This window comes from Staurois parvus, unplaced genomic scaffold, assembly GCF_062004578.1.
Source record: "Staurois parvus isolate SC_StPar_1 unplaced genomic scaffold, SC_StPar_1.0 ptg000011l, whole genome shotgun sequence".
NCBI lineage: Eukaryota > Metazoa > Chordata > Amphibia > Anura > Ranidae > Staurois > Staurois parvus.
Window position 1 is genome coordinate 8943387 of NW_028317807.1, and position 25303 is coordinate 8968689.

Genomic DNA, 25303 nt, shown 5'->3' on the forward strand with positions numbered 1-25303 from the left:
TGACAAACATGCTGCTCACTCAGGCAGCTATATTTGTATAATTGCTATCCAATTCTGTAAATTTGTGTATCCGTGTAATAGAGCCTTAACAGATCTGAAAGATTTTGTAGTCGGTGCCCGCTTATGTAACATTGCAAAAACAAAAGTAGCAGTGTATTGTATAAAATACTTCTATGAGGTCAGATGCAGCATGTGCACTTGATAGAAAAAGGTCCAGCACTTTAGGAAAAGCTGCCATTTGAAGAAAAAATATATTCGTAGAAAATGTAGAAAAAGAGCACCTTAAAACAGGGATAGGACATAGCAAAAACTGTTAATTATTACTACACTGGTTGCTGGTTTGGCAGTTTACGACTAGGACGCTACTGGTGAACACTATATATATATATATATATATATATATATATATATATATATATATATATATATATATATATATATATATATATATATATGCAAAGATTATCTTGCAGTATATGCAACCTACCAAAATACATAAAAGTAAAAAAATAAATAAATACAATTAGATAGACAAAATGGCATAGTTCAACACTGTATAACTGTTTTGTTACCTAGTTTTAGTCAGCCGTTGATACGTTGGGCTCAATTTTTCATATAGTTAATTCTAACTATTTCTTTGCAACAGCCTTATTTGCAAAGTTAATGAATCAGAGGAGTGTCCGTTCCCCCTCCTCCCTGTCTCTTATGTTCACACTGTCTGTACAGACTTTCATTTAAAGGTGTAAAGCCTGAAAATAAACCGATTCAGCTGTGCTCTGTCACTTTAGAAGACCCTTAATATTGTGCGGAATCTGTTTCATAGGTGCATCCTGTATTTATGTATTTGTAAAATTAGATTTCCATAAACATCAGTTTAAAATTGTTAATACATACAAAACTTGTCCTCAAACCATTCTAGTTTCCTTATACTTCATTTTCCTAGGACATTTGTTGGCCTTGAGTTGGTAGAAAAACCCTTCTTTCACATTTAAGTTTAAAGCCTAGTGCACACTATTAGAAAATTGGAGATATCCATATTCAGAACGATCATTACATTTTCTGTTCATTAGTACACTGCTTTCGAGAGCCGATATGGACCGTTCAAGCAAAACTTTCTAAAGGGACATGTTGAAAAATGTTTCTCATTAGTTATCTTAAAATCCGATTTTCATTTAATTAGTACAGTATTTGTCGTATAAAAATCGATTGAGCAAGTCCATGCATGATTGGAAACAAAGTACAACCATAGGCTAGACATAGATCGTAGTTATGTATGTGAGAAGTTGTCCTCTAACGTTCAAACTTTTCAGTTTTAGGCATTTTCAACATGGGACGAGAACACAATGAATGCAAATGATCATGTCTGGCTTAACTCTGCATTCTGTGAAAGTTTTGTCAAAAGAGATAGCTGCATGATGTATTTCAGATAGGGATGCGTTGATACTGAGTATTTTCACAAGTCCTCCTGAAACCGATACATTGTCGTTCGTTTTGCATCCATACAGAATGAATGGGTGCAAATCGCACTGCAAAGAATAGCATATGATTTGAACAGGAATGCGCTGTGATTTCTGTCTAAGTCGCATGTGGTGAACCCAGGCTTGTCATGCCTGAGTTTACACAGGAGCACTGATCCCTTGCTGTCACACAAGGAAAAGACACTTCACAGGTCTGAGGATTTGAAATTCCCACGGCTTTCTCTCCTCTCATTTCAGTGGGCTAATCAGAAGCCATCTAGCCTGTACTGTCATTCCTGCAAGGAGATGACAGGAATTGCACCGCATTCCTGTACAAATCACATGCTACTCATTGCAGTGCGATTTGCGCCCATTTTTTATGGGAGCACATCTCACCGCAAAGTATCGGTACTTTATATCGGCGAGTACTTTGACCGAAAGTATCGGTACTCGCCGATTAAGAAAAAAAAGTGTATTCTAATTTCAGATTTACCATTGTGGTACTTTTAAATAGTTCTTCATACTGAATTGTATGTATATTTGTTGCATAAATCAAAGTATTCATGTTTTGTTTTTTAAACTTCTAGAGGAGAAAAATACATGGGAATGTGGCAAGATGACCTCCGCCAAGGCAATGGACTTGTGGTGACTCAGTTTGGATTGTACCATGAAGGAGCATTTAGTGTAAACAAAATGATGGTGAGTTACCTATGTAACTTCATATTCATAGTTCATCCATGTTTAACATATTTGTAAAGTTATTGGTGCACAGTGACCAGCCTAACTCAGTTGCAGTTCATTTTTCAAAATGTTTATGTATTTAAAGCGGAGTTTCAGCCGTTTAATTATTTTGTTTCTAAAGGCACCCACGTGAGAGTGGCAGCTTAGGCAATGCAAGTTGAGATTACCTGTACTTGTAATCCTTTGCTTTCCATATAAAAAATAAGTTTACTTACTGCACCCTCATATTGTGAACGCTGTCATCTTATGTGTGGGCACCTGAAGCTCGCTCAGATATTCTTCCGGGAAATTGTGCAGCTGGCTACCCAGCATGCGCTTCTCAGTTTTGCTCCTGTGCAATTTGAAGTAGCGATCTCGCACCTGCGCAGTGTGAAGGAGCGATCTTGCACCTGTGCAGTGTGAAGAAGGAGCGATCTCGCACCTGCGCAGTGTGAAGAAGGAGCGATCTCGCACCTGCGCAGTGTGAAGAAGGAGCGATCTCGCACCTGCGCAGTGTGAAGAAGGAGCGATCTCGCACCTGTGCAGTGTGAAGAAGGAGCGATCTCGCACCTGCGCAGTGTGGGGAAGGAGCGATCTCGCACCTGCGCAGTGTGGGTAAGGAGCGATCTCGCACCTGCGCAGTGTGGAGAAGGAGCGATCTCGTACCTGCGCAGTGTGGAGAAGGAGCGATCTCGCACCTGCGCAGTGTGGAGAAGGAGCGATCTCGCACCTGTGCAGTGAAGAAATCCCTGCGATTGCGTCACTTCCGGTCTCATAATAACGCAAGATTTTGGTATCGAGCATTCCTTAGGACTGCTGGGATAGATGACGCCGATATCCCAGAAGCCCTAAGGAATGCCTAATGATGTAATCACCTAGGCGGCTGGGACCAGAAGTGGAGACAGAAATTACCACTAAAAGGTATTTAGGAAAAAAAAAATCTACATATATATTGCCAAAACGTACTGTGAAGAGGGAGACCATTGTCTTTCAAGGGAGTAAAAAAAAAGTCCGGAACTCCGATTTAACTCCTTAACATAGTAATAACAACATATTTCAGTGCACTTTACAAAGAACATAGAGCTTTTCACATCTGTCCCTAGCTAATTCATTCTGTATTATATTTATGGATTGTTGAAGGAAACACATACAAACACAGAACAACTGTGACGGTAATTGGTGTGCTAGGCAATTAGCCATAGTGCTATTTCTCTATGTATGTGTATCGATTGTACTTGGGGTAGCAGGGAGCTTGCAGAAGTTGCGTATTGGTAGTAAAAAAGTGCTAAAAAGGAATCTGTTAACATTTTCTTCAATATTTATCCTTTCTTCATTATATTTCTTTATCTTTTTAGCCCCATTAACACTTGAGTGTTTTGTAACTGGAAGCTCCAGAATGCTCAGGGAGGAAAAAATGAATTATTTTCTATGGACTTGGTTCACATTTCCACTCTAAGTCGTCTGAAGCTCAAAAATGTTTTGTAGCTACTTTTGTAGCTCAAGGCAGGCAGATTGGTGCGTTTTTGAAGCAACTGAAAGTAGAAACACATAGTAACAAATGATGTAATAGATGATAGTTTTCTTTGTTGTTTAATACAAAAATGCCAAAACTCCAATGCTGTGCAAAATGCTCAAGAAAACTCCGCAAAAATGGGATGTTTAGGTGTGAATTCAGCCAAAGGAACACTGCTCACTCATTTTTGGACCTTTGTGCTGCCATGCACCCGGATGGATCTCCCATATGATTGGTAACAGGTGGGTTTTCATATTCCATCTTTATACCTCCCTGTGCTGCTCTTTTTTGTTATCCTGGTGGGGTGTACTATACCCTTTCCATAACTCCCAGGCCAGACACTATGTGGTGGTCACCATTTTGGAGGTGCCACAGCGACAATCTTGTTATCAAGCTGGTTTCTTTCAGATTTTATACGGGTGGCATCTACTAATGAAGAAGTCAAGATTCACGAAATGCGTCAAGTTTTTATGATGCCTTCCTTTTTAGTAATTTGATTATGTGGCTATATATGTATGGATTGATTCTCCCAATATAATGTGATTCCAAGGCTGTTATATGTTGAATATAACTAACCAGCTTGTTGTTTTAAAATCTGTGAGATCTTCATGTAACGCTCAATAAATTGATTTTTTTTTTATATATAATCTACTTAATGTTATGTCTCATTTAAAGTCTCAAGGGCATTTATGTATGCACACATAAGGGATGGAGGCATAGCGTTTAGGCACCAGGTCACAACCTATTTATTTACAACTGAAGGGATTGTGTTAATGGGCAAATATAGTATGCTTTAAGGTATATTTACTTAGCATTTGAGATCTGCTTTTGAATTTCATTTGACTTGTTTGGAAATAAAAGCAGTTCTTCATTGTAAATTAATATCCTCAGGTCCTTTCTGAAACAACTTTGTGCCAGTGTGGACCATTTGATTTGTTGAAAGTAGGATTTCCTACTATGCCTCTGTGATGGGGGTAAAAAAAATTCATAGTCTCCACATAAAAAAAAAAAAAAAAAGGTTTCGGCTGGGGTTGCAAATCAGATTCTCCTTTAGTCATTAAGTAATTGCTTTGATGGAATCCATTGTGTAAGTTTGTTTGTCTTTGTTGTAGGGATGTGGTGTTCTGCTATCTGAAGATGACACTGTATATGAAGGAGAATTCTCAGATGACTGGACATTGAATGGAAAGGTCAGACCTGTTTTGTTACTGTGTGCGAAGTGTCACTTGAAAAACCTTTGTGAACACTTGATATGTGTTTATTTTAGGGAGTGCTTCGAATGTCCAATGGAGACTGTATCGAGGGCGTTTTTAGTGGAGAGTGGGGATCTGGAATCAAAGTCAATGGCACATATATAAAGCCAAGCATATATGAAGGGGAAAAGGAAGAAACCAAGACCCTGTAAGTCTCACCAAGGTTTTCTTCCAGCTTTAAAATAAAAACACTCGTATAATGCAGGTCACTTCATTAGAGCTAAAAGATAATGAAATCTGGTGTTGTCTGCTCATGTTTGCTTTTAAAAATTGTAGCTTAATAGTAAGAGGGGTATACAGCTGTTCACAGGAGAGATGGACACTAGACACATAGAAAGCCATGCCCCCTGAGTTTATAACCCCTCCCATACCACATACGTCACCTGCTCAATTTTGTCTGGTGTTAGAACAATTGGAGATTTTTTCCACTATCTACAGCTGCTGGTAGATTCAGGAGAGATATTGGAAATCCTGGAAGTCTCTCCGGTAAGCTAAGAAGTGCATGTTTTACCCAGTTCATTACTGCAGTTTGCAGCAACAACCCATCTGTGTTCCAGCTGGCATCGGTGTAGTCAGTTATATCTGGGGATACCTTGCAGAGTTACTTGGGCAGGAGCTGTGGCAATTCACCTGTCCCTGTTTTCTGAACTGTCACTGTGAGTGACTAGCAGGGTGATTGCTATGCTGAGTATTTTTTTTTTGGTAGCTGTGTGAACTTTTGACATAAGTCAAAAATTCCCAATCAAAGTGCTTGAGGAATAGTCGCATGAATTAAAGTGTCATTATGCCAAATCCAAAACTGGAAATAACCAAATAAGTCTCTGTGATATTAGACTTGTAAAGTAAAGCACAAATCAGTTTATTGCAGATAAAACCAAATGTAGCTTGATTGGTCTTGTATTCTAGCCAGAGCTAAATTACACAATGTTCAGTAAAAAAGGCAATATATGAACAATTAAAACCCATCCAGGGAGGTGAAAGCTTACATAGCGGAAAGAGTGCCAGCATTAGTGTGCCGATTGTTGTTGGTGGAAAGGCCCATGTTATTGGCCACTAGTGACTGATAGAGCTGCAAGAGGCAAACAGTAGGGGTCCCTGGCTCTGTCCACTGGGTTACCAGGAGTCCCACAGCGGCCGGCTTATGCACGGAAATGATCTGCCGGATATGATGCCATAGGTCTTCCGGAAGGAACGCCATTACCCGGATGCAAGACACAGGATGGACCGTAAGCTGGACCGCACCAGATTGAGGCTTAGACTGTCACCAGGACTGTGTCCCAAAGACATATTTGGTTATTTCCAGTCTTGGATTTGGCATAGTGACACTTTAATTCATGTGACTATTCCTCAAGAACTTTGATTGGGACTTTTTGACATACCGTATGTTTTCTTTTTCACCACTCCTGATGTTTTTCCTGTGAAGCAGCTAGGGATTAACAGTTATTGTGGACTTAAGTCATTTCTACTATATCTCGCTGCTTAGCCTTTAGTGCTTGAACTTTGAGCGGTTTATAAACTTTTTAAAGTGGCTGTCTCGGGTATGTACTATAAAGTCAAAGAATAACTGCTAAAGCGCTCACTGACTTAGCGTATTCAAGTAAAGGGAATGTGTTAAAGTAGATATTTCTCCATTACCTGGATGTGCTGAGGGCTGACAGGGTTTACCTTGCCACTTCTTGTTTTAGACAGACTTATTTGCTTTTTATTATTCTGGATTGCCCAAAAGAGGTTCTGTATTCCAGATCTACTATTTCTAATTAGAATAGACAGGTTATTGTACAGGCTTATGAGCTGCAAGATAAAGTGCTTCATTTTCCCTTTAAAGCCCGCTCCACTTGGCCAGTGAGTGCATCTTGAGCTTTTTGTAATCCTGCCTCTGTGTCCCATCTGTGAGGCCTCATTCACACCATACATGCAGAAAAACTGATGGAAACTGATATGCAGATTTCACTTGCAGAGACATCAGTTTACATCAGTTTTCACGTGCACTTCAATGAGTTTTATACATGTTGCAGATTTCTGTACTAAAAAAATCTGTATATAATACTAGTGCTGTGGTGTGAACAGGGCACCTAGAGAACAATTAATTTTGTTATGCCCTTGCAGAATGCATGCAGAAACCAGCCCGAAGGCTGTGACCTGGTCCTCTCTACATACATTCTTTATGTTTTACAAGGTCAATGAACCGTATATGTCTTTGGGGATGCTAGTTTTGGTTGGAAGGTTCTGACTATTTAATGCCCTTGGTTTTCCCTTCATTTTGTTTGTTTTTTTTCTTGCTGGGTTGGTTCGACTGTGTTGTTTGGGTGTGCTTATTCCTCAGACATGCTTTCGAACATCCCAAGATCTTTCTTTCAAGCTGTGTCCCTCAGTGGACAATAGGGACATTTTAGGGACACAGCTTCCTCCTATCATATGCTCTTGGAGTGCTTGCTACAGCTGAGCAGGTGTGGGAGAGGTTATAGCCTCAAGAGGGGCTGGCCATTGTCTATTTCCCCTGTATGCAGCAATATAACCCTAAGTCTCTTACTATCAAGCTGTGTCCCTCAGCTCCAAGAAAAATGTTTCACAATGAGTACAGATATATGCCAATTTAATTGTCTTCTTTATATTACATGTAAAAGCCAACAAAAAAAATAGGAAAATATGGCATATGCATGTTTGCTATTTAAAACCAGAAAAAGTGGAGTTCACTTACATGTTGTGTTAAACCATCCACCCCTGCATTTTCCCATTCGAGCTGAGGGATGAATGTATGTTGTCATGAACTATCCAATCTTTTGTCTTCCGTCAAAGAAAGAGAGGTGATTACACATTGTACATAACCTCAAAACAACGAATAAAGGAGCACTCCCAACCCTATGGAAATCATAAGTCACAAGCCCAGGAATAGTTAAAATCGAAATTGACTTTAACGTTGGGTTAAAAAGCATGACATGTGGGAGTGCCCAGATTGATATATCACTAAGCCAGTGAAGAGGAGAAACGCATATTCCCAAAAGCTGTAGGATGACACATAATCATGGACCCAACAGTAGGTTGCTCAGCCCAGGAGCTTCAGAGCAGTGGCAAGGGTGTGTGGATGGCAGCCGCAGGGATCACTGAGATGGCGCTTCACTTGTCCTAAATCCGGTTATGTCATACACCTGGTGAGAGACTACCCAAACAAGGGCTGGTGAGGGCAAACTGGAAGCCTAGGGGTCCAGGATTATGTGTCCTCCTACAGCTTTTGGGAATATGTGTTTCTCCTCCACAGGGCTGGGAGCGCTCCTTTATTTGTTGTATTGTGCTCATGTCTCATTGCTGATCAGATGATTTGTTGGAACTGCCCATACTGTGGTTATCCACTTACCCCAATGTAACCTCATTATGCTTGGTATTTGCACCTTTTCCAACTGTATATAACCTCCAGCTGCTGCCTTTTTCCTAACTGAATGTAGGGGTAATTGCACACTGTGATGAACCATTTACTCCTGCCTCTACCCCCAAGGTTATTGTCCCTCATGGCAAATGGGGTTCTTTCAGTAAGTATAGGCCCCATGGGATGACGGAATGTTACACACTGTGATAAAGCAGCCGCTTCTACCTTTTCCCTATTAGGACAATGGGTGCTTTGCATTCTGTGATGTACCAGCCACTCCTGCCCTTGGAAAGAGTCACCTGCCTACTGATCAATAGTTTGCGGGCACAGCGGAGCCTAATATTTTATAAACCTTTACCTGTGTCTGATCTGCAAAACACAAACACACTTCTCCATCAAAGCCAATGTTCTTGTTACTTTTATTTTTTGAGTGTGTTTCATGTATTTAAAAATACACATACAGTCAGGTCCATAAATATTGGGACATCGACACAATTCTAACATTTTTGGCTCTATACACCACCACAATGGATTTGAAATGAAACGTTCCAAACAGTTGTTTTGGCCACGCCTAATGTTTTTGCTATCTCTCTGATGGGTTTGTTTTGTTTTTTCAGCCTAATGATGGCTTGCTTCACTGATAGTGACAGCTCTTTGGATCTCATCTTGAGAGTTGACAGCAACAGATTCCAAATGCAAATAGCACACTTGAAATGAACTCTGGACCTTTTTATCTGCTCATTGTAATTGGGATAATGAGGGAATAACACACACCTGGCCATGGAACAGCTGAGAAGCCAATTGTCCCATTACTTTTGGTCCCTTAACAAGTGGGAGGCACATATGCAAACTGTTGTAATTCCTACACCGTTCACCTGATTTGGATGTAACTACCCTCAAATTAAAGCTGACAGTCTGCAGTTAAAGCAAATCCATTGTGGTGGTGTATAGAGCCAAAAATGTTAGAATTGTGTCGATGTCCCAATATTTATGGACCTGACTGTAATACTGTAATATATGGTGACCTCATTGTTCTCTTTTCTAAATATAACAATTTTATAACATAAGCGATTTAAAAATGTTAATTAGTTTCAGTTGTTTCAGAAAAAAAATGCTAATCAAGTAATATTTTGACTTTGATTAGAGTTCCCTATTCTTAACCTCCTGACTGGCTTAAGATGCAGTAAAAATGAGAATACTTATGTGGTTCTAACCATGTTCCTCATACAGAAAGCTGGGCAGGCTTTCAGTCCCAGCTGACGAGAAATGGAAGGCTGTCTTTGAGGAGTGCTGGCGGCAGCTCGGTTGTGAGATTCCTGGAAAAGGAGATCCCCAGAAGGCCTGGGACAACATTGCTGTGGCTATTACTACTAAGAGGCGACAACAAAAGGGAAGGTCTGTTCATGTTCCATAATTATGGTTTACCTCATATGTATGTTTTGTATAGCTCTCTGTTAAAGCATTTGTTTTATTGTTGTGTTGCTTTTTAATACATACAATTCAGTCAAGTGTAAAATATGTTTGCCTTGAAATGCACATGGGGCACAGCCTACCAGCTGGGGGCTTGTATGTTTGAGAACAACATACTGCCTTGGTATATAAAATCATGTGGTTGCAGTTTACCTGCTGTCATAAGAACCACTAATCCCCAATCTGTGTTCCTTTTTTCCTACACAGTGCAATGAATGCAGGAAAGTCAATATGATAGTATGTCTTTGAAGGTTTTTATTTATCCAGGTCATGGTATACCTAGTAGTAGTTAGTCATATTCAACTAGACTTGTTATGTAATGTTGAGCCATTTTGCCACTTGTCCAAGTACCTTCTTCACTTCTAGTGAGTGTCATGAACATACACCAACATTTATAGTAACACAGGTCTCAATCATCTTAGTCCATTCACCATGGTGTTATGCAGTGGTGGATTGTGTAAATAGAAAAGGGTGGTTCCACAAATGTTTATACCTGCTGTCATGTTCTCACTCACCCAGTATCTGCCTTGCAATGGTATATCACATCATGATGAGTGGATTAAAGCAGCAGAGGAGTTCAAGTGTGGCCACCAACAAGAGGGCCACACAGAAGCAGCTTGTTTTGTTAGCTGATGTGCATTGCATCAAATAGGGCAGCTCATTTAAAATGAATGGGGTGTAATGCACCTTAACACCTGAAAAGTTCCTGTTGCATTTTTTTGAGAGAAAATTTAAAACCCAATTGTCAATTATCAGAGTCATTAAAAGCCCCCAGTGGCAAAACTATTAATCTCCCCCCCAAATCGGCCGTTAGTGATAGTGAAGTTAACCCAGCTACTGTCTTTCTTCCCTGGCACTAGTGCTCCGTATTAGTTCTATTTAACCTCCTCTCCACCATTGGTGATTAGTTCAGTGCTTTTAAACCCTTCTCCCTCTTGCATTGGTAATCAGTGTCCATGTTTTTTAACTGCCTCAATCCCCCTATACCGAATTTCATCCAATATTACGTTATTGGAGTGACATTTGGTAATGGGGGGGAATCCACTGAGAGAGGCAGAACCAGCATTCGGCAATGACTGCAATACAGACATTTTGCATACAGCATTTGTGGTGCTGCACAACCTGCTGCTTGCCTTTCCCCAACACATCTACTAAGTAATGTGGTTAAGTGCATGATTTTAGAACCATCACCAGGAAAAGTTTCATTCATTATATCAAGTTACCAAACACTCTGTCTTTAGTATGGTTGCGTGATTGAAGCCTTATACATATTGATGAGGTGTGAGAGTGGATTGACGTTGTGCAAAAGTTTGTCCCCTATAAACTGACCAATGAAATGTAATATTTCTATTCACAGCCCAGAACCACTGACCCGATCCCACACACAGACACTTGAGAGTTTGGAGCGAATTCCTCAGCACGATGGTCCCTTTACTATGGAGAAATATGAGAAAATCAAGGGATATTTAATAAATGTAAATTGTTTTTAAGATGCTTGAGTATGGCCAATGGGTGGGGCAGTATTAGTAGATAGCTGCATAAATGAGTATTAAAATATTACTGATATTTGACAAAAGTATAATTAAAAGAAGAATAAAGATATTTATATAAATTCCACAGGAACATCAACCGTTCATCCAATAGCTAGCTTATGATATAGTAATTCTGTGCTCAGCCCTTCAGGTATCCTGAAAAGCAGTAAAGTAAATTTTGCAAGGTCTGAGATACTAGTGTATATGCATAGATTTGCATGGTACATCTTTCAGTTTTGCTGACTTCGATGATATTAACAACATTAACCTCCCTGGAGGTATTCCCGAGTGTAGCTCGGGGTAAAGTTTCAGCACCACAAGCGGTAACCCCGAGCTACACTTGGGAATACCTTGCAGCGTTGCTCCAGGATCCCTTCTGCACTTACCTTGTTCTTCGCTCCCGCGATGTCCCTCCTGCAGTGTCCTCCGGCCGATGCCAGCATCTGTCTTCTGGGTTCCATTCCCTGAGACGACAGGATGTACGGGGACGGAACGGCGGGAAATTTAAAAAGTTTAAAAAGTGACATTCACTAACACACTAAAATCACATAGTATAACATTACTGTATCAAACCATTTCACATACATTTTGTCCCGAGTGCTTTGTCCTGTGCCCTGCCTGCATTTTTACTGTTCTTTCTGCCTGGAAACTGAGAAACGTCCATGGCATCCAAAAAGCGTCTCTTTACGTCAAAAGCGGTTTTAGACCAGCTAGAAAACAGCGATAGTAAAATAGAACTACTTGCAGCACTCACTTGAGTGATAATGATTTGTGGGGAAATTCGTCATCCGACACTGAAAACGATTTTGCGACTAAGATCAGTGATGTGCGAACTTGCCGCTATATTTCAAATTTCAGTGTTTTTGGTTTGATTACATTATTGAATTAAATTTATTATATTATTTTTTATAATTATTAAAGTATAATTTATGATTTCGTGTTTAAAATTTTAACATACCCGGGATGTTTACTAGACTCTTGTTCAGACAGATTTCAGTGAGTTATTCCTAAGAATTACAGGCCTACAATAAAAAAACGACATATTTCCATGAAAAAAAAATATACTGCTTTGAGCACAGAAATACTGACATAATCATACCGCTAGGGAGGCTACCACAGAACACATATATTATGTGTGTGCAGATTATTATGACAACTTTTTTACTTTTCTTAGGCTTGTGAAACATCAATGCATCAACTGGGAAGGCTTGTGGAGACCCTTGTAGCTGTATACAGAATGACTTATCTGAGTGTAGGAGCCAACAGAAGACTCCTAAAAGAAGCAGTGAGAGAAATCAAATCCTATCTGGAGCGTATTTTTCCACTGGTGAGGTGAGACATTTTGTATTGTTGTGTAATTGCCCATTTAAGTATAGCTTATTTCCATCTGCTTGTTTCTTTGCACCATTTTAAATTTAATTCAGTGCAATAACCTGTTGCAAACAACCAGATATCTTTTTGTTAAAGTCATGGAATTATACATTTTGATTATTTGCTATGTGTTGCTTAAAAGAGAAATAGGGCCAAAGCTTTCCCAGCGGGTCTCGATGGAATAGGCCAGTCTAGAAGCAGAGGGGGGTAAGCAATTTATTATACAAAGTAGATATCAATTCACATGATTCATCCCCATATACGACATCCAATATGAATACAGAAGTGAGAGTGGGATACCTGCCTGCAAACTGAGCACTCAAGGAATGTCGCAATTGAAGATAGCAGAAAAACATATAATTCAGGAGGGAAAAATCAGATTTCTTGGTCTTGAACAATTTGAGCCCTCCAGTATGTATCACATGGGAGAGAAGGTATATTCCTTTGGAAGTCCAGACCATGGGATCAGGAGTAGATAATAATACCGGCAGCATTTTATTGTATCATAGGGAGGTTTCAGAATGAAAATGAAGGAAACTAATTTTGGACATAGCCAGGTCCTAAACTTGTTTGTAGTGATAAGAGAAGCTAGTGAGGGCCAGCAAAATCGGGGAGCCACCAGTCCCGCTAAGTATAAGTTGTCGGTCAGCTTTACCTACATGATATAGATGTGGCAACTGAGGTGCCAAATAGTATAAGCTAAAGTCAGGTAATGCGGTGCCCCCTAAAGAGGTCGGTTTTTTAAGTGTACGCCAGGCCAACCTGTGCCTGCCATTTCCCCATGCAAAAGACTGTAAGATCGCATCTATAGTCTTAAAATACCAGAACGGTATATAGACTGGAGAGTGCCATAATATGCTTAGAATCTTGGGAAGTAAAATCATCTGTACTACTCCCAATGGGAGTCTGGCCCATGTCTGAGTTTTGGATTTTAACAGATGAAATAGAAGCTCTGTGTTTAAAGCTAAGTAATTTGTCAGGGACATAGATACCCGAATAACCAAATATTTGAAATATCCGACCCTAGCCAAAAGTAGATTTGCCTGGTCCCCGTAGATGGTGAGAAGACCTCTATGGGAAGGATTTGCGGTTTGTCCCAGGTAATTTTAAGTCCGGAGAATTTGACCAAGGTGTTCAATAATTTTCAATGCAGACAAGAGAGGGAGAGATACAAAAGATCCCTAATTTAATGTCAGGGTCTTCCCAGATGCCTGGACTGGCAGCTGGCTCACCCTCTCAGCAAGCTGCTGAGAACCTAAACCAGGTGCTCCTGCCCCCTGCACAGCCTGTCGCTTCTATGAACGCTGGATCGGCAGAGCAGAGGGTCGTGACCGAAAGTCACTGGCTCTCTGCAGGCTGCAGACCAAGAGCTGAGTGATCAGTAGTGTTTGATCGCTCCGTTCTCAGTCTTAGAGATGGTGGGGGACAGCTGCAGCAGGGATTGATGCTGCAAACATCTAGGTGAGTATGATTATTTGTTTATTTTTTTTATTCCCAAACTTCATTGTTCTTTGCTTTGCTGAATGACCTTATGTTTTGCTATGCATCTTAAACAAAGTAGTTTTCTATTATTTTCATCCCATTATATGAACAAGTATACTGTACTGTATATGTTTCAGTAGACCTAACTACTTGTGGAGACTGTAATAAATGGGAGCAGTACTCCTGAAAGAAGCGACTTTTGGAACTTCATTAACATGTTAAAACTTATATAGGATTTTAGTCATTGGTTTTAGATCTAGAGCTTTAGCCTACTTTAAAGCTTGGCACAATAGTGATGCCCAAGGCTGGAAAATAGCATAGGGCTTCTATCCTGCATACTTAGGCACCCCTTCTTGTTCCAACATGACTGCGCACCAATGCACAAAGCAAGGTCCATAAAGATATGGATGAGCGAGTTTGGGGTGGAGGAACTTGACTGGCCTGCCACGATAGAACACCTTTGGGATGAATTAGAGCAGAAACTTCACAAATGCTCTTCTGGAAGAATGGTCAAACATTCCCATAGACACAATCCTAAACCTTATGGACAGCCTTCCCAGAAGAGTTGAATCTGTTATAGCTGCAAAGGATGGGCCAACTCAATATTGAACCTTACAAACTAAGACTGGGTTTCCAATAAAATTTATGTAAAAGCAGGCTTACCAATACTTTTGGCAGTATAGTGTATTTAAGGTATATCATTCTGTTGTATTTAAGGTTTCTGTTTCCTGATCTTCCTGAAGAAGGCAGCACAATTCAGGCATCAACTATTGTCAAAGAAAATCCAGACAAGCCTCATGTATGTAATGGGAGAGCAGGGTCCGGGTCTGAATCTCCCGAACCAGGGTAAGATATAAATACTAAAGTGTTGTGGTAATTCAGAATTACTTAGCATATGATTTTTTTTTTTTCTTTAATATCATGTTAAAGGCATTAGAAAATAGAACTATTTTCATAAAGAAAACCAAACTAAACCCTTAATTGCAATCAGAAAGTTGCAGTTTTATTACACTTCCGCAAAAGGCTAATTTAGTTGGCATGGTTGCATTGCATTGTTTCACATGTGTGACTATTTAATATGTCTTTCCATTATGGGATAACCTTACCCTTTAAACAGTCCATTTAAAAAAAAAAATGTCCATTTACAATTTTATTTGGGTTTGGCAGTATATAAAGGGTTAAGTCCACCATGTAATGTTAAAGGAATGTATTTTTCCCCTGCAGGTATGTGGTGACTAGTTCAGGACTGCTGCTGCCTGTGCTACTGCCTAGACTTTATCCTCCATTATTTATGCTGTATGCTTTGGAACATGAAAAGGAAGAAGACACCTACTGGGAGTGTGTCCTGAGACTGAACAAGCAGCCAGACATGGCGCTCCTTGCCTTCTTAGGTGTACAAGAGTAAGTGAACCCAACTAACCAACCTTAGTACTTGATACTACAAATCTTCAAGATTAAATTGGTCAACACAGAATTGGGCTGTGGCAATATATATTTCAGTTTCTTATTTCTAGATCTGAGTAGAAGATTTTTTTAATTACAGTGCCTTTACCTGCCCAATACCTTTACCCAGAGGAACCCTTGAAAAAAATGTTTACGTCTCAGGCAACCCCTGATAAAAACAATTATGCCTACAGCTCATGCTACAATAGCATGCCAACAGTAAGTTGTAGAATGTCTTAAATAAAAGAATAAAGAATGTGGCATTCCCTAGAGTATCTGACCTAGTGCAGGCAACTTTTAAACACTCATTTTCCATATATGACAAAATTTTCAGTAATAATCATACAAAATAGTACAAATAATAACACAAAAGAAACACAGGACGTGAATATTTGGGGCACGTCCTAACATCAGTGGTCAATTTGACACTGCTCACTCCACAAGGAAGCCCTAGCATCTTCAGGAGAAACACTAGGGTTACGTGGAACCCTGGCTGAGATTGGCTGTTTTAGAAGATGCTAGACCAGCCTTTCTCAATCTGGAATCTATGGAACCCTAGTAATTTCTAGGGGTTCCATGAGCAACAAGCAACTTCTGCCTCTCAGATGAGTAACAACTGGCAGCAATGATCTTTTTATCTTTCTGTTAGAAGTGATTCTTCCCAGTGACCACAAATGTAAGGAGCTTTCTCCCCAGTGACCACCATCACACTAATGTACTATGAGCTATAGATTTAGTAACAATTGGTAGGGTTCACCTGAGCCCTTATAGTTAATGGGGTTCCTCCATGTTGAAGAAAAAGTTGAGAAAGGCTGTGTTAGAATAAAACAATTTTGGCTTGTATGTTATTATATCTTTCTTTCCTCTAGGAAATTTTGGCCAACCAGCATTAATTTTTTGGGTGAAAACAAAAAGGTAAGATATGCAATGGGGAAAAAGCAAAAAAGAAAAGTATTCCATGGATATTACACATCCAAGTGGCATTTTAGTCATTTATCATCACATTGAAGTGGACCTGTGTAACTAATTACCACTAGGTATATTGTGACTTGGATAACTGAAAACATCCACAGACCGTTTAACAATAGGTACTGATACTTTGTTTACTTCATTGTAGGTGTTACCAAGCACTAAAGATTCTTGTTTTTCCTCTGCAGTGGAGTGTCTACAACAGATAAGGTATTAGTACATTGCTATTACTTTGTGCTTTGGTATAACCAAAAAGAATTATTTACAGAACATAAGGCCTCTTTCACACGGCTGGGTAGCTGGATTCCTGCAGCAAGAATTAGTGGATTTTTGCTGTTATTATGACTGGGTTATGTGTTCCGCAGTGGTCACTCAACCCATTTAAACTAATGGCAGGCAGGTGTGAAGGAGTCCTTAAGAATTAGAATACCATTTACATGTACAGGACAATGTCAAGAAAATGAAGCCAGAGTCCTTTATTTATTTCAGGTACTTTTATAGTGCCATTAATTTGCACAGCGCTTTACATATATATATTGTACATTCACATCAGTCCCTAACCCTCAAGGGGCGTACAATCTAAGGTCCCTAACTCACATTTATACATACACACAGTAAAGCCAATTTAGACAGGATCCAATTAACTTACCAGCATGTCTTTGTAGTGTGGGAGGAAACCGGAGTACCCGGAGGAAACCCACGCAGGCACAGGGAGAACATGCAAACTCCAGGCAGGTGGTGCCGTGGTTGGAGTTCGAACCGACGACCCTAGTATTGCCAGGCGGAAGTGCTAACCATTTAGCCACTGTGCTGCCCACAGCAAACTGATGGTTAGAAACTTCACTTTCTATTCTTTTTATCTGTCTATTCCTAAACACAATTCTGTCTTTGCCTAGACTCTGTCTTTACAGCTTACTTTAAGTAATACAAAAGGCCTACTGCACACTTTTGATCCTGTCTTAGACCACAACTCAAGAGCAACAGGATACCTAATAAGTGCAGAGAAAAGGTTCCTCTGTTTTCACATGACACTGGCTGGAAGAGTGAGGCATTACTCCTCCCCAGACAATAACACTGTAGAATGGCGTCACTTGACAACAATGCTTCATTTATTCAGCTACCAAAAGAGCATGGAAACATGCCCTGTATAGTGATCCTGACAACTTGTTAGCAGCAGGATCACAATTCTGCCTTGGCCACATGTGCCATGGTTGTCAATTATATTCGTACGCTCAAAAATGTTAACACCAAGTAGGTGCTTCTCAAATTTCAGCTAATTATGCATTACCATCACAGTCTTTTCCATGCCAAAAATCCACCTGTACTCTAAAGATACACTTGTGCTCCCCACCTAAACTACTACAACCAGGGGTGGACTGACCATTTGGAAACTCGGGCACTGCCCAAGGGCCCGGGGTCAGTAGGGGGCCCCATGAGTTGTCAGTCTGCCCCTGACTACAACAGAGCTAATGCAACAGGTCCTCCTTTAATGACAACTCCACCAGCCGGTTATGCTTACCTTCCTTTGCTACCCTGCTGATCCAGCTGATGAGAGCAAAGGAAATTACCAAGGTATGGGGGAGTATGTTACTCACTCCCTCCCATGTTATAGCCTTGTAGATTATTGATTTGCTGCTCAGACACCCAGTACGATCACATGGGAGCAGGAAGAGAGTCCTCAGTCCTGTATTGACCCCAATTCACAACCTGGAGCTTAACAGTGTTTCCTCTTTTGACTCCCACCAGGAAAATGGAGTCCAAAGTATAAGCAATGCAGTGCAGGCAAAAGGACATATTTGCTTTAAATGTATTAGGGGTCATTTCACAGTCTAAATTGGAAATTTGTCCACAAAATCCTACTTTTACCAGCCTAGTTTAAAGTGGACCTTCACTTCTATTCCTGTCTACCTCTAACCCTATTGCTCCCCGCACTTCCTCCCATCTCAACAATATAAATCTCTGCTTTTGTTTACACTTTATTTTTTCCCTGCGCCGCAATCCTGCAGACTCCCTCCTACCCCCTTGCCTGGGCCAGAATGATTTGTTCCTGCTCCCTCAGCCTCCCGGGGTGCCATGTCACATATCACAGGAGGCTGCATGAGTAGGGAGTCGGAGGATCTGGTGGGTGGAGCTGGCACGCATCATCAGCAGCTGGCTGAACTTAAGAGGCATTCAGCTTCCAGATGACGATCATGAGGATCATAATGACAGCCCAGGACCCGGGCTGCTGCACTTGATCAGTGAACACTAGATCCACTGGGTAGGTGAGTATCTAAATTGAGGACAGTACTGCATGACAGGTAAGTAGGGAATTTAAAAAAAGAGGTGGGGCAGTGAATTTTCTTTATAAGATTTTTTTGCAAAACATCTTTTAGGACAGCACCTGAGAGATCATGGCTCCTCCTACCAGGTGACAGGAAACGCCTTATCAACATCTTTAAATGGAGGCCTCTTCCCACTACTCTTCAGTTTTCTGTGTTTCTTCCAGCCTGGCAGGAACATCTCTAGGGGAGCTAGGATCTCTCAGGATGCTTCTGAGGGACGACATTTTTCTCCTCTGTTTATTTTTACCTTCTTTTTTCTGAGGCTCCAGCCCTCCCAGATCTCCTGCCAGACTGGTGGAAGATAATGGGCTCCTTCGTGCCAGGGCCTGTACCGGCAGAGGTGCCGCTCCATTTTTTCCCCCCCAGGTACTGATGTGCTCTTGGCATCGGTGCACCCCCCCCCCCCCCCGCTATGTGATGTAATTCCGGAAGAATGAGCTTTGTGCCACGTTTTTCAGTCTTTCCATTCTAGCCTTGCAGTTAACCCAGGTCAGCCCCCTTCTATGTGAGTTCCTATCCAAATATTACTCTGCCCTCGACAGAATGAGAACTGATGCCAATGAAACAGAGACATGGAGGAGTAGATTTACTAAAACTGGACAGTGCAAAATCTGGTGCAGCTGTGCATGGTAGCCAATCCGCTTCTAACTTCAGCTTGTTGAGTTAAGCTTTGACAAAAAGACCTGAAAGCTGATTGGTTTCTATACAGAGCTGCACCAGATTTTGCACACCTCAGTTTTAGTAAATCAACCCCATAGTCTGTTGGTTACATAGACCACTGCCTACATGCAGATTTTTTTTTTAATTGCTTTCAAATTGTAATATTTGACTTTGGCTGGTATATTAATATGGTTTCAACTTTTATTTTCCCTTAGCACTACATTCACACCATCAGATAAACTCAAGGTCATTCAACAAACCTTTGAGGAAATTACACAGGAAGTTCAAGAGGCACTTAAGGAAGGCTTCCTGTGGTCCATGGATGAGCTGTTCCCTGTATTCCTATACGTAGTTCTGAGAGCCAGGTCAGTCATAATACCTATCAGTCCACATGTCTATCTGTGTGCTTGATTCTGTTATAAAACTATATTGGCAGCTAGAATTATCATTGTTCCTCTTTAAATGTGCACAGAATACGAAATCTGGGATCTGAAGTCCATCTAATAGAAGATCTCATGGATCCATATCTGCAACATGGAGAACAAGGAATAATGTTTACCACATTAAAGGTGAAAATATGATCTTGTAAAATCATTAATTTATACAGGAATGTCTTTATTAAGTATTGAGAGCCATTTCATGGTAATCTGAATTGAATAATAAATGACAGAATTCAAAATTAACTACTGTATTCATGGATGTAATTCTCTTTTCCATGCATTTTGTGTAAAAATAGATATGCTGTATTCTCAAAGTTGCACTGGGAAGCCTAAAAGTGAAGGGAAATTTCCCCAATGAAAAATAAAATGCAGGGGTATACAAACCCAAAAAAGATTTGGCTTTAAATACAATTTATAATTGAAAGTATTATAAAATAAGGTTACCGATGACATAAAGAAGAACGGGGTACGTGGGAGTGAATTGGGAAAAAAATGCATTAGAAGATAAAGCATCGGCAAGAGGACAAAAAAATTGTTTTTAATCAAAGAATCCAGAATACATTAGCTCAGGGCTCAAAATGTCAAGTCCTGAGCTACTAGCCAGGACTTAAGAGTCACTCACCACCAGTTGCCCAACCCAGCCCCTAACCGGCCCTGCCCCTAAACACGCCCTCCTAAATTATCTCATGAAGTGGCACTGTTAAATGTTTTATACAGGATTAAGGAAGGAAGAAAACTGAAGGAAGGGAGGGAGGGGTGGAAGGAAGAGAGGGTGGGAGGGTTGCAAGGGAGGGAGGAGTGGAAGGATGGGAGGGAGGAAAGGTAGGGGTGGGTGGAAGAAAGGACGCAAGGGATAGGTGGAAAGAAAGCAGGAAGGGAGGGAGGGGTGAAAGGAGGGAAGGAAGGATCGGAGGGAAGGGAGGGGTTGGTGGAAGGAAGGGTGAGTGGAAGGAAAGGAGGGCTGGAAGAAGGGAGGGGTGGAAGGAAGGAAGGGATGGGTGGAAGAAAGGAGGGTAGGTCGGACTCGCATGCTCATTTAGAAGCATCAGAGCTGTCGGCTGCTCTGTGTTAAATTTCCCGCCCACACATCATCTGAAGCTGCATGGACTGGAGTGTGGGCAGGCACAGGGGAGGCAGATCCAGCCTCTCTCTCCTTTTCCTCCTCCTTCAATGAAGCAGCTGAAGGCTGCGGCAGGGAGAGGAGAATCTGCTTCCAGTTGCTTCATTGAAAGCCATACAAGAGATCGCTGCTTGTCACCGCTGCACAGATCATACCTGATCGTTCCATTTCTTTCCTCCCCCCTTCTCTTCCCCCTTTTCCTTACTTACTTTCTTTGGCCTGTTGCACAGTATTGCAGCTTAAAGTACACATTTCCTAGAATATGGAAATATCTATTAGGTGTTTAGAAGGCTGTAGCAATAAATAGTAATAGAAAAAATATATAAATAAAAATCAGTGCCCATTGTGAACATTTTGAAACTGAATCTCTCTGCAATGCCATAGCTCCAGAGGTGAATGAAGGCTTGTTTTGAAGAGCTTTTACTGCTTGTTCATAATATGTAATAAGTTTTGTTTGCATAGTGCGGGCACGTTAACTTTAAGTCGCCATTACTAGGCACATGTAATTTGGGGTGATAACACTGCCTTGATGAAATGAAACATCATCTTAGTGAGTTATATTGTATACACAGATTGTATGTGGGATTGTGATCGGTTATAGCAAAACACTGGTAGGTTTATGTGTAGCAATTTTTCACTTTTTTTTTTGTTAAACATTCTCCAAGTGTAAACATATTTACATTATGTCCTGTAATGGTTTGTGATGACACTTGTGCTTTTTGTTTTCCAACAGGCCTGCTATTACCAAATTCAGCATGAGAAACTCCACTAGGCATTTACCAGGATCAGAAAAAAGGATATGACATTTTCTTGGCATTGTGCTGAAATATGGAGGGAGCTTGAAAAAAAAGATTTTCTGTGGATTTATATACATTGCTGCTGTCTGTACTATGACCTGACATGGAAGGAAGAAGAATCTCATTGTCATTATGTTACACTGGGATGATTCTGGTGCTTGTTAAGTGATTTTTATTCACAAAACACAAAACAAAATAGTTATAGCCATTTTTATGGCCATATTTATAGCCTAACACAAAATGCATTAATAATCTTAACAAAAGCAGCATTTAATAAGCAACTACTTTGTCATATGGTGTATAGACTGTAAATACAGATGTTGTCAATATCCAGCAAGAGGCAAGTTGCCAGCTAAACAAGTTGACCCAATCATACAAAATATGGTGAAAAAATGTTTACTGCTGCTTCTTTTATGTCCAACCTCAGTGAACATTGTATCATAAGCTACTAGCTGTTATAAATGGTCTCCTTTGTCAGGAGACCTCTAATCTGCTTTTAGCCCTCATTCACATGGGCGTCCTGCATTTGTTTTTTATTTAAATGCAGGAGAATTTTTCTGGGAGGTTTTAAACAAACTTTATGCTGCCCAGGTAACTGTATCCTTTGTTTACAGGCTTTTAAATGCATTCATGGTATCTAGTCTGCCCCAGGATTTCTATTTTCTCTAAACACAAGTAACGTAAATGCACCTAAACGGTGGTAAACGCACAATGTAAATTATACTATTTAAATCATTGCATGCATTTATGTGCATTCAGAAATGTCCTAAAATTGAATATATATGCATATAAATGGATGTACGTCATTGCCTGTGTGAATGAAGCCTTATAGTCCTGACAGTTTTGTATTGCAGTGTCACCATTGGAATGCAGTGTCATTAACTATACTTTCATCCACAGACAGTATTTTTTCCAGTTGATGGATTATGTGTAATTAGTGTGAACAGTTTTATAAACTATTTTTATTGTAACATGATAGACTGCAGGATAAAATATTCAGTGTTTTTTTTTCATGAAGATGTTCACTTTTTATACTGCTTAGATCTGTATGGGGTTGATTGATATTACAAACTAATGTATTATCGCACAAGGACTACAGTGATACTGGAATAATTTTCATTAGTGATTTAAGTGTACAGTTACCTTTATGCAATGTTAACTTTAAAAAGAAAAATGATGATGCAGCAAAATATGCACAGTTTGCAGTTTTAAAATTGAATAGAGAAGGTATATAAAGAAATAACTGCTTTTTCACATGTATAAATCTATTGTCACAGGACTTTGTTTAACCACAGGTGGTAGAAATGTAATTGACTGGGTTTTTTTCTTGCCATCCAGGTATATGTTCAGTGATGCAGTAAAGTGTACTGCAGTGCCCATGTAGTATGCACTTGCAAATTGGAATGTGAAAGGTGGAGGCATGGCCATTTAACCAGGCTCTTTCCTATGAGTTCCTTCACACTTCCAATTACTTTATAGCAATTTCAATCCAAATGTGTACTAGGAAACAAAGATTGCACATTTTAGAGTGAAACTAAAGGATTAATACTTACCTTTCCAACGATCCCTTGCCGGCATCTTCTCCTGCGTGCCAGTCTTTGACCTCCTCATTCCTTGGCTGGCGTGGGATGGACATTCCCGCACATGCGCAGGAGCCACTTATCGAAACACATGGGGATCAGCCCTGCACTGTAGGCTGATCTGCGCATGCGCAACTCAGTTTATGGTGCTGGAGAAGACAGCAAGCAGGCAGGTGAGGGCATTTTATTGCAGACGAGACATTGCATGTCTGCAATTAAGGCTAATGTAACATACATTGTTTCAAGCAAGCACATTTTATATTTCATTTTTATAATGGAAGCTCAAGACTCTCAGACATGAACATGCAACTAATTTATATGTGAAAAATTGTTCCATAAATAATTCCTGCCCTTGCAGGTAGTTACGTGGTATATAAAATATATCTGTGCTTTGTCCATGTAGATCAAGCAGCAGTTATGCTTTAGTGCCACCCTAGCTTTGACCGTACATTATTATTATTCTTATACAGGATGTATATAGCGCCATCAGTGTGCTCAGCGCTTTACAATATAACGGGAGACAATACAGTTCAATACAAAAGGGTTAGGAGGGCTCTGCTCCTTGGAGCTTACAATCTAAGACCATACACTTAAAGATTCCCCTTCCCATGCTAAATAGCATGGATGGACAAATTTCCCACTGTTGACTATTGAATTCTGATAGCCAGAACCTGCAGCTGTCAGTAGTACCCACTAATTGACTGCAGTCACGGTTCAACCATCTTTTATGTTTTTTTTGCCTGACTCCTTCAATTTCTCAGTCCAAGTTTGTTGAGCTCAGTGGTGTTGGCAGGGCCACCCACAGTTCAGACTTGGGCCGTGTATCACCAGCTTTAGTTTGCTTTCCTCCCACTTTTGTCAGCCACCAGGAGGGAAGAAAGGAAACCTTGTGTGAACTTCAAGCAGATCTTATGAGAGCTTGCACGGGGCTGAGAACTTTCTCCCTGCCCCCATGTCACTGCAGTGGGCCAACCACCATGTACCAATGTTCTCACATGAGAGCAAAGGGGTACATCACATCCTCCTCTATACAATGTATTTCTTGAGAGGGGGCTATTTGCTTTTTCGACAATATAGTGACAGTCACTTTAATAACGCACTGCTTTTCCACCACAACTCGTGAGCCATAGATTTCTTAAACCTCCTTGAGAAATTCATGATCAGAAAACCCTTTGATCTCAGAAAAGGTAATTCTAGAGCATTTGAGTGACTAAGAGCAGTTTGGAAAAAGTTGTTTAGTAATTTACTTCATTATTATTTTTTGTGTACAATACATTGTAATCATGATACATTTACTAGAAAATAAGTGAAGACAAAAATAACTGGATTTTTCAAAACAAGGAGTGGTGAGGCCTCATGCCTTCTCATAGATAGCAATATTTTCAGGCTATAAATAATTATTTAAAGGGAAAGTATACTGAAAGTATATGTTCAATCACATATTATTGCAATGTTACCTTAAGGTCATTTTAATGTATGTACATGCATTCTCTAACTTATTTTTGCTATTTACTTAAAGTAGAAATAGTATTCAGACTCATGAAATAAACATGCCCCTCTGTTAACATATTTTTTTTTTTTTACTCTGCTGTGTTTGGCAATATTCTTAAATCTAGTCTGCGATCCACTTTGCATTGCACTGGGAAAGTGGTAGGCAGGGAAAGGACGTCACTGGCTCTCTCAGAAATGAATGGCCGTGACTATTACCGGACATGTTGGCACACCTAAAGTGTTACTAAACCCACAACAGTAAAATCAGTCTGTATATGCAGTAAAGCATGCTTGTTATACTCACTGTGGAGCCTAAGGGG

General features: G+C 40.2%; 1 protein-coding gene across 1 annotated transcript in view; it reads left to right on the forward strand.

Moving 5' to 3' along the window:
• ALS2 (alsin Rho guanine nucleotide exchange factor ALS2) overlaps nucleotides 1–25061 on the forward strand; it is a 112903-nt gene extending 87842 nt beyond the window's left edge. Inside the window, exons 22-34 of the mRNA XM_089670526.1 lie at nucleotides 2045–2156; nucleotides 4803–4880; nucleotides 4958–5091; nucleotides 9535–9699; nucleotides 11132–11249; nucleotides 12481–12638; nucleotides 14877–15005; nucleotides 15384–15560; nucleotides 16472–16517; nucleotides 16720–16781; nucleotides 19771–19920; nucleotides 20028–20124; nucleotides 21849–25061. Coding sequence (XP_089526652.1) covers nucleotides 2045–2156; nucleotides 4803–4880; nucleotides 4958–5091; nucleotides 9535–9699; nucleotides 11132–11249; nucleotides 12481–12638; nucleotides 14877–15005; nucleotides 15384–15560; nucleotides 16472–16517; nucleotides 16720–16781; nucleotides 19771–19920; nucleotides 20028–20124; nucleotides 21849–21887 — 1465 coding nt within the window. The 3' untranslated portion in view covers nucleotides 21888–25061. The remainder of the gene's footprint in view (nucleotides 1–2044; nucleotides 2157–4802; nucleotides 4881–4957; nucleotides 5092–9534; nucleotides 9700–11131; nucleotides 11250–12480; nucleotides 12639–14876; nucleotides 15006–15383; nucleotides 15561–16471; nucleotides 16518–16719; nucleotides 16782–19770; nucleotides 19921–20027; nucleotides 20125–21848) is intronic.
• The last annotated feature ends 242 nt before the right edge of the window (nucleotides 25062–25303 follow it).